Source organism: Peromyscus eremicus, chromosome 8a (genome assembly GCF_949786415.1).
Source record: "Peromyscus eremicus chromosome 8a, PerEre_H2_v1, whole genome shotgun sequence".
Classification (NCBI taxonomy): Eukaryota; Metazoa; Chordata; class Mammalia; order Rodentia; family Cricetidae; genus Peromyscus; species Peromyscus eremicus.
This window is the reverse complement of record NC_081423.1, coordinates 32,928,523-32,941,527: the sequence shown is the minus strand read 5'-3', so window position 1 is coordinate 32,941,527 and position 13,005 is coordinate 32,928,523. Positions and strand designations below refer to the sequence as shown.

General features: G+C 49.3%; 1 protein-coding gene across 1 annotated transcript in view; it reads right to left on the bottom strand.

Annotated features, from left to right (window-relative positions):
• Nucleotides 1–7,015, bottom strand: part of Gfpt2 (glutamine-fructose-6-phosphate transaminase 2) — a 48,240-nt gene extending 41,225 nt beyond the window's left edge. The window contains exon 1 of the mRNA XM_059269306.1: nucleotides 6,898–7,015. Within this exon, the coding sequence (XP_059125289.1) occupies nucleotides 6,898–6,904 (7 nt within the window). The 5' untranslated portion in view covers nucleotides 6,905–7,015. The remainder of the gene's footprint in view (nucleotides 1–6,897) is intronic.
• Between the last annotated feature and the right edge of the window lie 5,990 nt (nucleotides 7,016–13,005).

The following is a 13,005-nucleotide window of genomic DNA, read 5'->3' as shown; positions in this document are numbered from 1 at the left end:
GATAACCAAAGGTAAGCAGCCTTGGAACTAGACCTGAGACAGCTACACTCAGTCAGGCAGGCAAAGGTAGATCTGTTTATTAGAAATCATCTCCCCTCTGCACAGGCTTGTGAGATCACTCAGAGACTCAGTCTCCACAGAAGTCATACAAACAGAGGTCCCTGAAGTTCAGAGCTCAGCCTCCAAGTGACAGATAATGACAATGACCAGGTCAGGGAAGTAACTTCCTCTGAGTACCCAGCCAGCACTGAACACTTAGAATTTATCAGCAATCCCTTGAGTGGTGGGGGAGGGGAAGGACTGGTGGATGGGAACCTAGAGGATAAAGAGGGCAGGCTGGGATTCCTCTGATCCTGTTGGTAGTTCATCTCTGTACATTGGTTTCCCAATGAGAACACTGTTCTCACCCTGAGTGAGGGCAAGCAACTTCCACCCAGAGGCCCAGCCTGAACCCTCACAGAGAAGGGCCCTGCACCATGGGAGCCACATCACCACCCACCCAGGCTGGGGTACCCAATGTTGAGTCTCTTACTGACTACCACTGTTCTCAGAATCAAAAGGACCAAGAGTCTAATAGAAAGGAAATAACTGTCTAAGCAGGAGAGCAGGGTCAAGTTGGTTGTTTTGTTTGTTTCTCTATCTCAAGGAAATGCTCATGAAATTCTTCTGTGTTTGTGCTGGGGAAGTTGAGGCAGGTCTACTTTCTTGAGCAAGGCCCACAGGTGTGGTGAAGTCACTGAGCCAAGGGTATGAGACTATGCCTTCTCCGACTGGCCCTCACTCTTGTAGACTGGGTTAGACCAATTAATTGGTGTGCAAATAACAGTTCTTGCTGCCTCCTTCAAAGGGGGAGAGTAAAAGTGGACACACCATGTAATATGAGGTCCCACTATCGAGTTCTTACAGAACGGTGATTCTGAAGTCATGGCCATGGACACTGAATGGACCCAACACTTGCTGCTCTAGCAGAGGATGGAGTTCAGTTCCCAGCACCCACATCAGGCAGCTTTCAATGGCCTGAAACTCTAGCTCAGGGATTTGGTGTCCTCTGGCCTCCAACGAGCACTCACGCGTGTGCACAACACACACACACACACAACACACACACACACACACACACACACACACACACACACACTTGTAATTCTAGCACTTGGGAGGCTCAGAGGATTAGAAGTTCAAGGTCAACAGGGTAGTGGTGGCGAATGCCTTGAATCCCAGCACTCAAGAGGCAGGCAGATCTCTGTGAGTTTGAGGCCAGCCTGTTCTACAGAGCGAGTTCCAGGACAGCCAGGGCTACACAGAGAAACTCTTCTTGAAAAAACAAAAACAAACAAGATTCAAGGTCTTTTTTAATTTTTTTTTTTTTTTTTTTTTTTTTTGGTTTTTCGAGACAGGGTTTCTCTGTGTAGCTTTGCGCCTTTTCCTGGAACTCACTTGGTAGTCCAGGCTGGCCTCGAACTCACAGAGATCCGCCTGGCTCTGCCTCCCGAGTGCTGAGATTAAAGGCGTGCGCCACCACCGCCCGGCGTCTTTTTTAATTTTATAGCAAGTTGAGGTCAGCCTGGGCTACATGAGACTGGTTTTGGTTTTTTGGTTTTGTTTTGTTTTATTTTAAGTGCTGTTTACTAATGCCATGACACACAATTTGCTAATTTTTCTGGATCTGGGAAAACCTAGGTAAGGAAGACTAACCCATGGAGGAGCACAAGACAGGAAGGCCCAGAGAAGGGGACAGCCAGCATGGAGGGAATCCTGCTTAGTGAACAATGGCTGAATTCAAATGCTCTAGCACAGGGTTGGAGAAATGGCTCAGCAGTTAAGGGTGCATACAGCTCTTCCAAAGGACTCAAGCTCAGGTCCCAAATGAGTGCCAACATCACTACTAGAGGTGTGTGTAGGTGTACTGAGATTGCCACGGTGGCTTCCAGGAAGCAGCTGGGTGCTATGTTTCCCAATTACTCATTCAGGGACTTCCCATGACCCTCCCCTGAAACTAGCTGTGGCGGAAGAATGTATACCATAGAAACCAACAAACTAGGGGCTGAAGAGATGGCTCGGTGGGTAAGAGAGAGTACTGCCCGAAGCTCTGGCTCCAGAGAACTGGATATTCTCTTTTAGCCTCTGTGGGCATCTGCACCCATATGAACACACATATACGTAGTTAATTTTTTTAATGGCAAACCAGAAAGCAATATATACCATTGCATCACTGGGTCTCTGTTTTGCCCATTTTCACCAACAAGGCTTGGAGTGATAGTAAGCCAAGCAACTGACCCCCAAGTCTGTCTATGTCCTCATCAACTCCAATTCTCAGAAGACATTGTTTCCTTCTGAAGAATCCAGCTATGAACTGAAATGTCACAAGAAAGAAATGAGTGTCATAGCTGATTCCATTTTGAATGTTGGAAGAAGTCTTCTAATCCCCCTGGACGGACACTACCTAAGCTATTGACACAGAAGATCTGCATTCCAGCTGGGTGCAGTCCTCATGCACTGGACATTCTCCCCAAGAGCTGCTATATACAAGCAGATACACTTAGTGTGCTTAGATGCACACATGAGTGCAATGCTGGACAAATCTGGAAAAATAAAACCCATGGCTGCTTCTCTTAGGGACATGATGAACAGGAAGAATGTGTTCCAAGTGGAGGGCAAGAGGTTCTGTGAATGCTTCATTATACGGCACAGCAGCTAACTTTTAAATAAATGAGGAGATCTGTTTGGTCCAACCAGCACATGTAGCACAATGCCCATGAAGCTGGGGCAGGGAGAGGGGTGTGTGGGGGGGTAGTGTTTGAATGCTCCTTCACTCAGTCTGAGAGTGCTGGGACCAGGGTGCTTGGGTATATAGGATTTTAGGGACCTGTCTATGGACCTGTGAATTAGGCCCTCAAGGGCAAGACTTGAACATCCAGGATTCCAAGCAGTTGAACAGTTTGGGAGATAGTACCTGGAAGAGACTATCTATAGCAAGATAAATAATTGCCCTGGAAGGTCCTTAATCCTCAGAATCTGTAGAGGTTGTTTTATATGAGTAAAGTCTCTACAGATGAGAGCAAAAGGATCTCAGACTGTCTCAGATCATCTGAGAGGCGCCCAAAGAATCACAAGTCCTTTTAAGAGAGAGGCAAAGGGAGACTGGCCATGGAAAAGGAGGTCACGTGACCATGAGACATAGAATGCTGTGCCCCTAGCCTGGCATGCCTTCCAGCCCCTCTCTTGCAGCGCTCACATTTGAGTCTGCAGGCACCATCACTGGCCTCTTACTCCTCTTGTCAGTTAGTTCTCTGTTCCTCTACGCTGTGCTGGTGTTCCAAACTGCTGGGAGTCAACAGGTAACTCTACGATGTCTCAGTGAGTGAGACATCCAGGAGACAGCTCGTGCCCATCAGCTAAGAGACCACCAGAGTGCCATTCAGAAATATGAACACAGGGTTGCTCATCTTTGAATATTTTTTTCAAGAGAACACACACACACACACACACAAACACAAACATAAACATTTTTATGAGCTCTCTTAATTTTGTAATCTGGTAACTAATTTTTAAAAAATGTTTAAACCCTGTGTGTTGAACAAAAAGCTGTCTGTCTGCCTGATTCAGTCTGGCACTACCAGGATGTAGCCTGTGTCTGAGGTACCAGCTGGCAGTATTTGCCAGCTGGATTATCCTGTTGTGGCCATGAACTGGACTACAGCAGGATGGCCATTTTCTTTACCTGTCCCTTCTTAGAAGTGGGTGGCACATCGACATGACCTTTAGAACCCCAGAGCCTAGAAAACATAGAACCTCTCCACAGGCAATCATTCATGGGGATTGCATGAAGAATAAAAGAATGGGAGGAGGAATGCAGCGGGGGGGGGGGGAGCTAAAGAATACAATATTGGCAGAAAGTCAACAGGATGCAAGCAACTCTCTGATGTCAAGAAAACTGCACGTGGGTACCTGTGGTGGTTAGGTTTAATAGTGAATCTTTCTAGAATCTCCTGGGAAGGGAGTCTCAATGAAGGTCTGTCTAGATGAAGTTGGCCTGTGGGCATGCTTGTAGTAGATTTTTTTTTTTTTTTTCGAGACAGGGTTTCTCTGTGTAGCTTTGCGCCTTTCCTGGAACTCACTTGGTAGCCCAGGCTGGCCTCGAACTCAGAGATCCGCCTGGCTCTGCCTCCCAAGTGCTGGGATTAAAGGCGTGCGCCACCACCGCCCGGCTTAGATTTTTTTTTTTTACTTAGGTTAGTTTAGGTGGAAGACTCACTCAGAATGTAGGTGGGACCATTTCATGGGCTGGGTGCTGGGCTGAATGAAAAGGAGGCAGAGAACTAAGGGCTACACGCATTCATTCATGCCCTCTGCTCATGACTGTGGATTTCATATGTCTAGCAGTCTCCTGCTCCTGCAACCTGGATCTGCCCCCCGCCCCCCAACGATGGACTGTAACTTGGAATAAGCACCCTTCTCCCTTAAGTTGCTTCTGTCTGGATATTTTCTCAGAGCGACAAGAAAGCAAGCTAAGCCGGGCGGTGGTGGCGCACGCCTTTAATCCCAGCACTCGGGAGGCAGAGCCAGGCGGATCTCTGTGAGTTCGAGGCCAGCCTGGACTACCAAGTGAGTTCCAGGAAAAGGCGCAAAGCTACACAGAGAAACCCTGTCTCAAAAAACCAAAAAAAAAAAAAAAAAAAAAAAAAAAGAAAGCAAGCTAAGACAGTCTTTAAGGGTCAGTTCAGCTAAACTCTCAACAGGCTGAAGGTTTTTGAGTGGAGGATGGGATCCTGTTGGGCCCCAGCTTTCTGTGGGTGGAGACGTCATCAGAGCATGGTCATGAGCCGGTGGATAAGGACAGGCCTTTGTTCTTGACCCCTGAAACCTGAGGCTGCTTTGGATGAAACCAACAGGCGTGGCCCAAGGAAGTGAAATGACCTGAAAGTTCTTGTTCAGACAGGCTGCAGTGGGCCTCAGTTTCCCCAAATGCAGAGGGAAACTGGTCCAATATTTGTTGTATCCTTATGCCCAAAGCACGATCATTACCATTTTCCTGTAAAATTCACCAAATTGCAAGAGAACACAGCCACAGAAGGAAAACCATTATCCTGTGACGAACACGTACAGACCACACACTCCAAGAGAACCCAGACCAGTGTGTTCAAGTCTAGGCACCTGTGCTGTGAGCTCTGGACCTGGGACAAAGGGTGCCTGGGAAGTAGCAGAGTACTAAAAACACAGTGCGCTTTAATCCTTAGTCAGGATGTTACAGGATCCCTGGCTCAAGGCAGGGGGCTGGGGTAAGCATCAGGAAGAATGATCTCAAAAGAAAAAATCCCTAAAGTTTGAGGAGGCCTCCAAGCCTAGCGCATCTGAATTTCTGAATAGAAGCTCAGCGGGGCCAAGACTTCTCCTCAGTCCTAGGCGTCCTCCGGTGACCCCAGGACGCTTCTACTCAGTCACAAATCAATACCAAAGTCTAGAAAGGATGCAGGTTGATTATCACCCCAAACTTGATCTCTCCTAAAGAGTTGGGGGAGACAGTCCTCCTTGGAAAGACACTAGAGAAAGAGGGATGCTAGGAGAAAGCAGGGTGGAAGGCTCAGGCGGTGGGTGGTGGGCACGGAGGGCCATCTGAGGACCAGCAAGGAAAGCCAAACAGTTCAAATAGTTTGAGGTTCTCCATAAGTCTGGCTCTAAGGCCACCAGAGACCTGCAAGGGCTCGAACCTAGAGAGCTCTGAATCTGACAAAATTTCCATCTTTGTTTTATTTCTGGGTCCAGAAACGCCCGAGGCAACCTTACATACACATTGCCGAGGATACCTGGGAGTCCTAAGATTCTGTCTGCTGGGCCAGGAATTTAAACCGACCCCAGCTCTCTCTGGAGGAGGCTGTGTCTCAAAGCCTTCTGCCCGCTCCCTGGTCAGTGGTTGCTTTTCCCTGATCTCCTGGCTCATGAAACAAGGCCTGTACAGACCTTGGCTTTGGACTCACCCCCTGGCACACCCCACCTCGCAAGCCCTCAGCAAAGTCAGAGAGGCGCCTTTCATGGCTTCAAAAGTTCCACCAGGTTCTCCAGCCGCAGGGGGCTGGAGTGGGTAACTGAATCCTACTCAAGGAGGAAAAAAAAAGCACAGTGACCTTTTGTCCCACAAGTTCCCGGCTTTCCCCGGCCAGCCAGCCAGCGGAGGCGGCCCAGCCAGCCAGGAGGGTAAGGAATTGCAGATGTGCGCCTAGGGCGGCCGCCCTCCCTTCTGCTCCCAAAGCCCCGCGGACACCTCGGCGTCCGCGTCGCCTGGGGCTGCGCCGCTATACGGTCCTGGGCTCTTAGCTTCGGGCCAAGGCTCCGGGGAGTCACTGTCTCCCGCGTCTCCCAGAACCCTTCACCACAGGACCCACCCTTCTAGGGACAGGAGGAGGTTCATTTCGGGTCGCCAGAAAGACGCGCAAACCCTCCCGAGAGCACCCGCAGCTGCTCCGGACGCCCCAGGGCGGGCTGCTGACACCGCTCAGGTGAGCTCGCCTGTCCCCGGTGGGCGCGGCGGACTGGGACTCGGGACCTCCACTCCGCGCCTAAGATGCTTAAGCTTGCTCGTGGCGGCCTTTGTGGGCCAAGTGAAGGAAGAGCCTTCCCGATACATGGGGTGGAGACACCTCCGCGTTGCGGAGATCCAAGCCAGGGACCCGCTCCGTTGCCTCTACTCCGTGCTGTCCCGACTTGGGTGTTCTCACACCGAGTTTAGACGTCCCCCTCCCCACGCCCCCCATGTCCCCGAGACGTCACCCCGGGGCCGGGCGCGGGGAAGGCAGGCCTGGCTAATGAAAGCCCCACGATCGCCTCCCCCAGCAGGTCCCCTGCGCCTGGCTCTCTGGCCTAGGCTCGGAAAGGTTGTGAGGGAGGCTGCCCTGCACTCACCGCACATGGTGGCTGCCGATCGCTCCAGACACTCAGACGACTCTCCGTGCCTCGCGCTCCCAGGCTCGGGCTCCCGCCGCTCGGCCTCCTGCCCTTATAGCCAGCTACTAGCCCTCTGAGAGGGGTGGGGCTGGGGCGGGGCCTCATGCCGCCTGCTTGCCCCTCATTGGTGGTCCCTGGTTGTCGTGACAACGGCGGGGGGCCCCCCAAGACTCAAGGAAAGAAGTGAGGGGCGGCTCCCAAGCGTCAGTCCCTACTGTAAGGGGAGGGAGGGAGGCCAATCGGCGGCAAACACCTTGAGTTCAGACTTTAAGTCAGACATATTAGACGAGAAACCTTAGCCAGGGGGACAGATCGCTCTGTGCCTCAGTTTCCTCATTTGTAAACTATGATAACAATAGAACGTACCTCTCAGTTCCTCCTGAGGTTGAAGACAGGCCGGGTATGCACAGAGCGCAAACACACACACACACACACACACACACACACACACACACACACACACACACACAGAGGGTTCTTCCTCATGTAATGTGATCCTCAGTGCCAAACTCCTTTCAAATTAAGAAAAAGTAGTACACACTAGGCTTGTGAACTTGTTCTCATCCTGCCAGGCAGCGAACTGGGCTTGGCAGACAAAGGAGAAAACTGAAGCTCCTTGGAGAGATAGGATCTTGACCAAGATGTGGCAGAACTCAAACCTGGGAGCTCCTGGTACGAGGATTCCCCAGGTCCGAAGGAAAGCTGGGTCGCCCCGGAAACCGCCCCTAATGGAGATGCGCTGGCAGACTCATCTGGCGAGCAGTGAGCCTGCGTCTGCACCCGAGCCAGGGGCTCCACCGCCCCTGTGACCTGGAGCCTCAGTTCGACCCTGAGGATGAGTCAACGATGCTGGCTTTACCCCCCCCCCCCCCACTTCCCGGCTGTCTCCTCCTTCTCCCCACTGCTCTCCAAGCCCCTCATCTCCTGAGGAAGGTCACGAGAACTGGCCCAATATTTGCTCATTTTGAAGTCATCTGGTGCGTGTATGGTTTAACTTAAAAGAAAAAAACAACAACAAGAAATCTAATCGTTGGTATTCCCCAATCACGAGTTTTTAAAAGAAGAGAAAAACTAGCTTAAATCTTGTGTGGGGCGTTTTCCTTAGCTTGGCAGCCCCTGGGGAGGAGGCGTGTGTTGTACCCATTGAGGAGATGGCAGTGACGGAGCAGGAGGTTTGACTGAATCAGCGGATGGGAAAGTGCAAAGCTGACTGGAGAGCTGCCAGCGTTGCTCCTTGCCCTTTGCTACACGGGATGACATTCATTCATTAATTCATCCATTCATCATTCATTCCCAAGCCTGCACTTTACGTCTATGTGACTGATAGGGACTTGATGAATGAGGACAGATCCAGCCTCCTGGCTCTTAGAGAGCAGTGGGTGGGGCAGACACTAAGCTAGGGGTCCCATAGGACATTGGACATCTCTGTAGAGAAAGGCCTGGGCCAGGCAGAACTCAACAGACTAGAGAAGGGGGCAAGAATCAGGCCTTCTGCTGGCACCAAGACACCAGGATCCCTGTGTCCCAGCACAGTTCAGATCTGTCCTCCATCGTTTTTTGTGACTTTGTATCTCCATTTGTGACTTTGTATCTCTATGTGAAGAGCAGCATGGGCGAATGCTATGACCCTATGAAGGCATCTGTAGCAGCTGTCTGCCTAGCAACCCCTCTGCTTTGGGGACCAGCATCCCTGGGAGCCCTTTGCGAGAGTGATGTCCTGGGTCTGATATATAGCCAGCTGGAGTCACCTGGCTCTAGGATTGGTTCAGAGGTTACGCTGAGGGCTTGATAACCTGCTTTTTCCGACGTAGAGGAAATTGGCAGAAATTGGTGCATCTATACGGAGGATTGTTTGGGGATGCCAGGGACTTTGTCAACACCTTTGGGGTGGGATACAGAGAGGCTGTCTCAGAGTGGAGTGAGCCAGGGTAAACTGGATCCCTGGGTGGAGAAAGCTACACATTTTCGGAGTCCCTGGCTTTAGCTGGGATCTGTTCACTTTTCTGTATTGCAGTTCCACAGTTTAAACATGTCCCCAAAACAAGTGCTGTGAATATAATTCTCAATACAATAATGTTAAGAGGTGAGATCTCTGAAAGTTGATTAGGCCAGGAGGCCTGCACCTTCACCAACAGATTAATGCTAATTAGAGGAGTACATAAAACTTTTGAGTATGCTTTTTCACATCCTCTTGATCTAAGGTGTCTTCCTGTGAGATAATAATATAGCAGGAAGATCCATGCCAGACACCACACCTCACTTATGGACTTCCTCGTCTTCAGAACCACGAGCCCATAAAGGTTCATTGTTTATAAATCACCCAGCCTATGGTGTTCCTTGATAGCAAACTCAGTAAATTTCTATCTTTGCTTGACACACACTGAAGTCACTTCTGTCATTTGTGGCCAAGTACTTCCCTAACTCCTTCAACTCACAAGTACTCTGATCTGAGGTTCAGTGGAATGGGCAGGTAGGCAGCTGGTGGCCCCAGTGTCTTAGGTCCTGGTTGGAGGCAGCTTCCTTTCTTATCCTCACCTTAGTCAGGGACCTCCTCTAATACAGTCTAGGAACCTCAAAGAACCAAACTACAGAAGAGGATTTAGACGAGGGAGCTGCGGTATGGACCTTTTCGGAGTGGGGAAGCAGTGGGACAAACTTCTGGGCCTCTCTCAGCATGGTCCATTCCTGACTTTAGAGGAGAGGGAGCCCTCACAGTTACAGCCAGAACCCTGTCTGTCTATTCCGAAGAGGCTGCTGTGTCTGGCCCCAGTGGACCCCAAATGCTCAGTACTAAGATGATATCTACAGGGACTCTAGCCCCACTCTCCAGGGATACTTTGACCCCCACTGGCCAAGAAGTGGGACCATGTATTGGTGCTGTGGAACAACCTTTCTGTAGACTGTGAATATGTATGACTCTCATTGACTAATAAAGAGCTGCCTGGCCAATAGCTAGGCAGGAAAAGGTTAGGCAGGACTTGCAGATAAAAGGAGAGCATGGGGTAGAAGAAGGTGGGGTTGCCAGTGAGACATGGAGAGAAGCAAGATCAACATGCCGTGCCGAAAAAAGGTATGGCCACATGGTAGAGTGTAGATAAGAAGTATGGGTTAATTTAAGTTGAAAGAGCTTGTTTGTAACAAGCGTAAGGTATCAGCTGAGCATTTATAATTAATATTAAGTCTCTGTGTGGTCATTTGGGGGAGCCAACTGATGGGACAGAGCTGACTGGCAGGACAGAAAAACCCCACCTACATGTTGGAATTGCAAACTGCAACCATACACAGGGCTTCTTCACCTGTACATGTGTCTCAAAGCTCTTTGTAGTTGGGAGATTGACTCTCTGCCCCTCCCTGCCCCCTACCCACCCTAACTGAACAGTCCAGTGAAGTTACATGGCCATCCTAGAGACATGGAATGAACCTGCCATCTCCCAGGCACAGGCTCTGCTCAGCTGCTTTTCCTGGGACACTTGTGCTATAATCTGACCATAGAGTATCCACTTCTGTCTATACCACAGTTATTCCTTGGGCTCCTAGCTGGAATTTCATCATTTCTCATGTTATCATGAGGGGCCTCGTGGCCAAGTTTCCCTCAGCTTGGGCTATCCTACAGGGCAATCTGAGATACATCTTCTCCCTGATATCCTTTTAGTTCTCCCAATACAGAAACACCACACAGATCCAGTTGTCAAGACACCCAGCCCAGTCCATTGTTAAGGAGCTCAGGGCTTCCTGGATTTTGGCGGAGGCCTCAGGGTGGAGGATGCTGAGGCTTGCAGCTGAAAACTTCTTGTAAGATCACAAGGGATGATGTGTACATGTAGGAAGATCCACAGGAGACCTGTGAGTAGTGCTCACAGCAGACAACTGGTGGGGTTCAGGGTGTCCAGCCAAATATCCCATGTGTGGGGACTTGGATGGAGTTCTCTACCTTAGGGCATCTAGCCCTCAGCTAGATATGAGGTAGAAGCATCAGGAGTAGAAAGTCTTGGGGGTGAACTTGGGTACAGAGAATGAGGCCAGTCTCCCTATCTCTCCTGCTATGAGTAGGAGATTTCCCTATAGGCTCATGTGTTTAATGCTTGGTCTGCAGCTATTGGTACTGTTTGGGGAGGTTCTGGGAACTTTAGGAGTTGGACCTCCTCTTCTTTCTATTCTGCTTCTGGGCTTCTAAAATATAAGCTGCTTTGCTCCACCATATCTTCTTTACTGTGTATTGAAACTATGAATCCAAATAAAAATGTCTCCGGGCAGTCGTGGCACACACCTTTAATCCCAGCATTCAGGAGGCAGAGGCTGGTGGATCTCTGTGAGTTCAAGGCCAGCCTGGTCTACAGAGCTAGTTACAGGACAGCCAAGTTTACACACAGAAACTCTGTCTCAAAAAACCAAAAGGAAAAAAAAAGAAGAAGAAAATGTCTTCTGTTAAGTTGTTCATTCCGCCAATTTGTTACAGCAATAAAAAGTCTCACCAATGTAGAAAATTGGTGCCAGGGAAGTGGATTTGTTGCTACAACATTACCACATGGCTCAGAAACTTTTAGAACTGGTTTTCAGGAAGAATAAGGGAAGTTTGGGGAAGCCGTAGGATACTGTAAGCAGAGCTTGGTGGGACATTCTGATGGGTGCTCAGAATACCAGAGTGATGATAGTAATATGGACAAAGAAGACGGTCCTCATGAGGCTGCAGATGGAAACTGGACAAGAAGCCCCTCACCCACGTCCTGAGACTCTGTGGGAAGGTGAGTTTACAGGCTAATCAACCTGTTGAAATGTCACGGTAGTCTAGCACTCAGGCTGTGGTACAGCTATTGCTAGCTGCTTTCAGACAAGTTTACAGTGGGTGTTAGGAGCAAAATGCAGAGCAGAAAGTTAAAAACAAACAAACCAAAGAACCTTGTAGTTTAGTCAGAAAGGCAGCATTAAGTTGGGACTATGAGAGACATAGTTTCTGAAGAGATTAACATCAATAAACAAAAGCCAACAAGATACCATGAGGGTATCTTAGGAATCAACTAGATTGAGCCTCACTCAGTGCAAGCACAAGGGGGTAAAAGGGCAGACTCTTTTAAAGTATTTCCCTTGAGCAGAGAGGGCCTTAGGGTTCTCAGCTCACACAGGGCTACCCACAAAGTTGTTTCCCAAGGTTTTTTCACTGTGTGCATATGCCTGGGAATTCAACAGTTAGAAGATCACAGAGGCTTCCACACAAACTTCAAAGAAAGCCCAAGAAGTCAGGAAATGTGTGGCAGGGTCAAGATCCCTGCAGGTAGTCCCTTCGAGGACAGTGCATAAAGTTGTGAAGGTGAAGCCTAAGCTTCCATAGAGACCCCAGAAAGGAGCGATGTCAGAAGTATGGAGTATCTGTCTGCAGAGGTCAATTGTGGGACCAGTGGGACCAGCCCAAGAGAGAGAGGTCATGCGGATTAAAAATGATAATGTATGGGCTGGAGAGATGGCTCAGAGGTTAAGAGCACTGGCTGCTCTTCCAGAGGTCCTGAGTTCAATTCCCAGCAACCACATGGTGGCTCACAGCCATCTGTAATGAGATCTGGTCCCCTTTTCTGGCCTGCAGGCATACATATATAATAAATAAATAAATCTTTTAAAAAAATGATAATGTATAGGACTGCCAAGTCCATTGGAGCTCACATCAATACCACGAACTCCAGATGCCAGACATCGTCTATAGAGTTTAATATCGCCCTGCTAGGCTAGCCTGATCCTTCTTTGCTGTTCTCCTACTTCTTTCTTTACAGGCAGACTTGTTTATTCTGTGCCAGTGTACCTCAGATGGGTGTGACCTTTTTTTTTTTTTTTTAAATTTTGTGAGTGTTCACTGCTAAGACTTTTCCTTGAGTCTCAGAAGACTTTGGTCCCAAATACTGGAAAAATGTTGAAACTCTGTTATGGTGGTTTGCATGAGAATAGCCCTCCATGGACTTACATGTTTGAATACTGAGTCCTCAGTTGGTAGAATTGTTTGGAAAGGATTAGAAGGTGTGGCCTTGTTGGAGGAAATATGTCTCAGGGGCAGGCTTTGAGGCTTCCGAAGCCTCCCTCCAT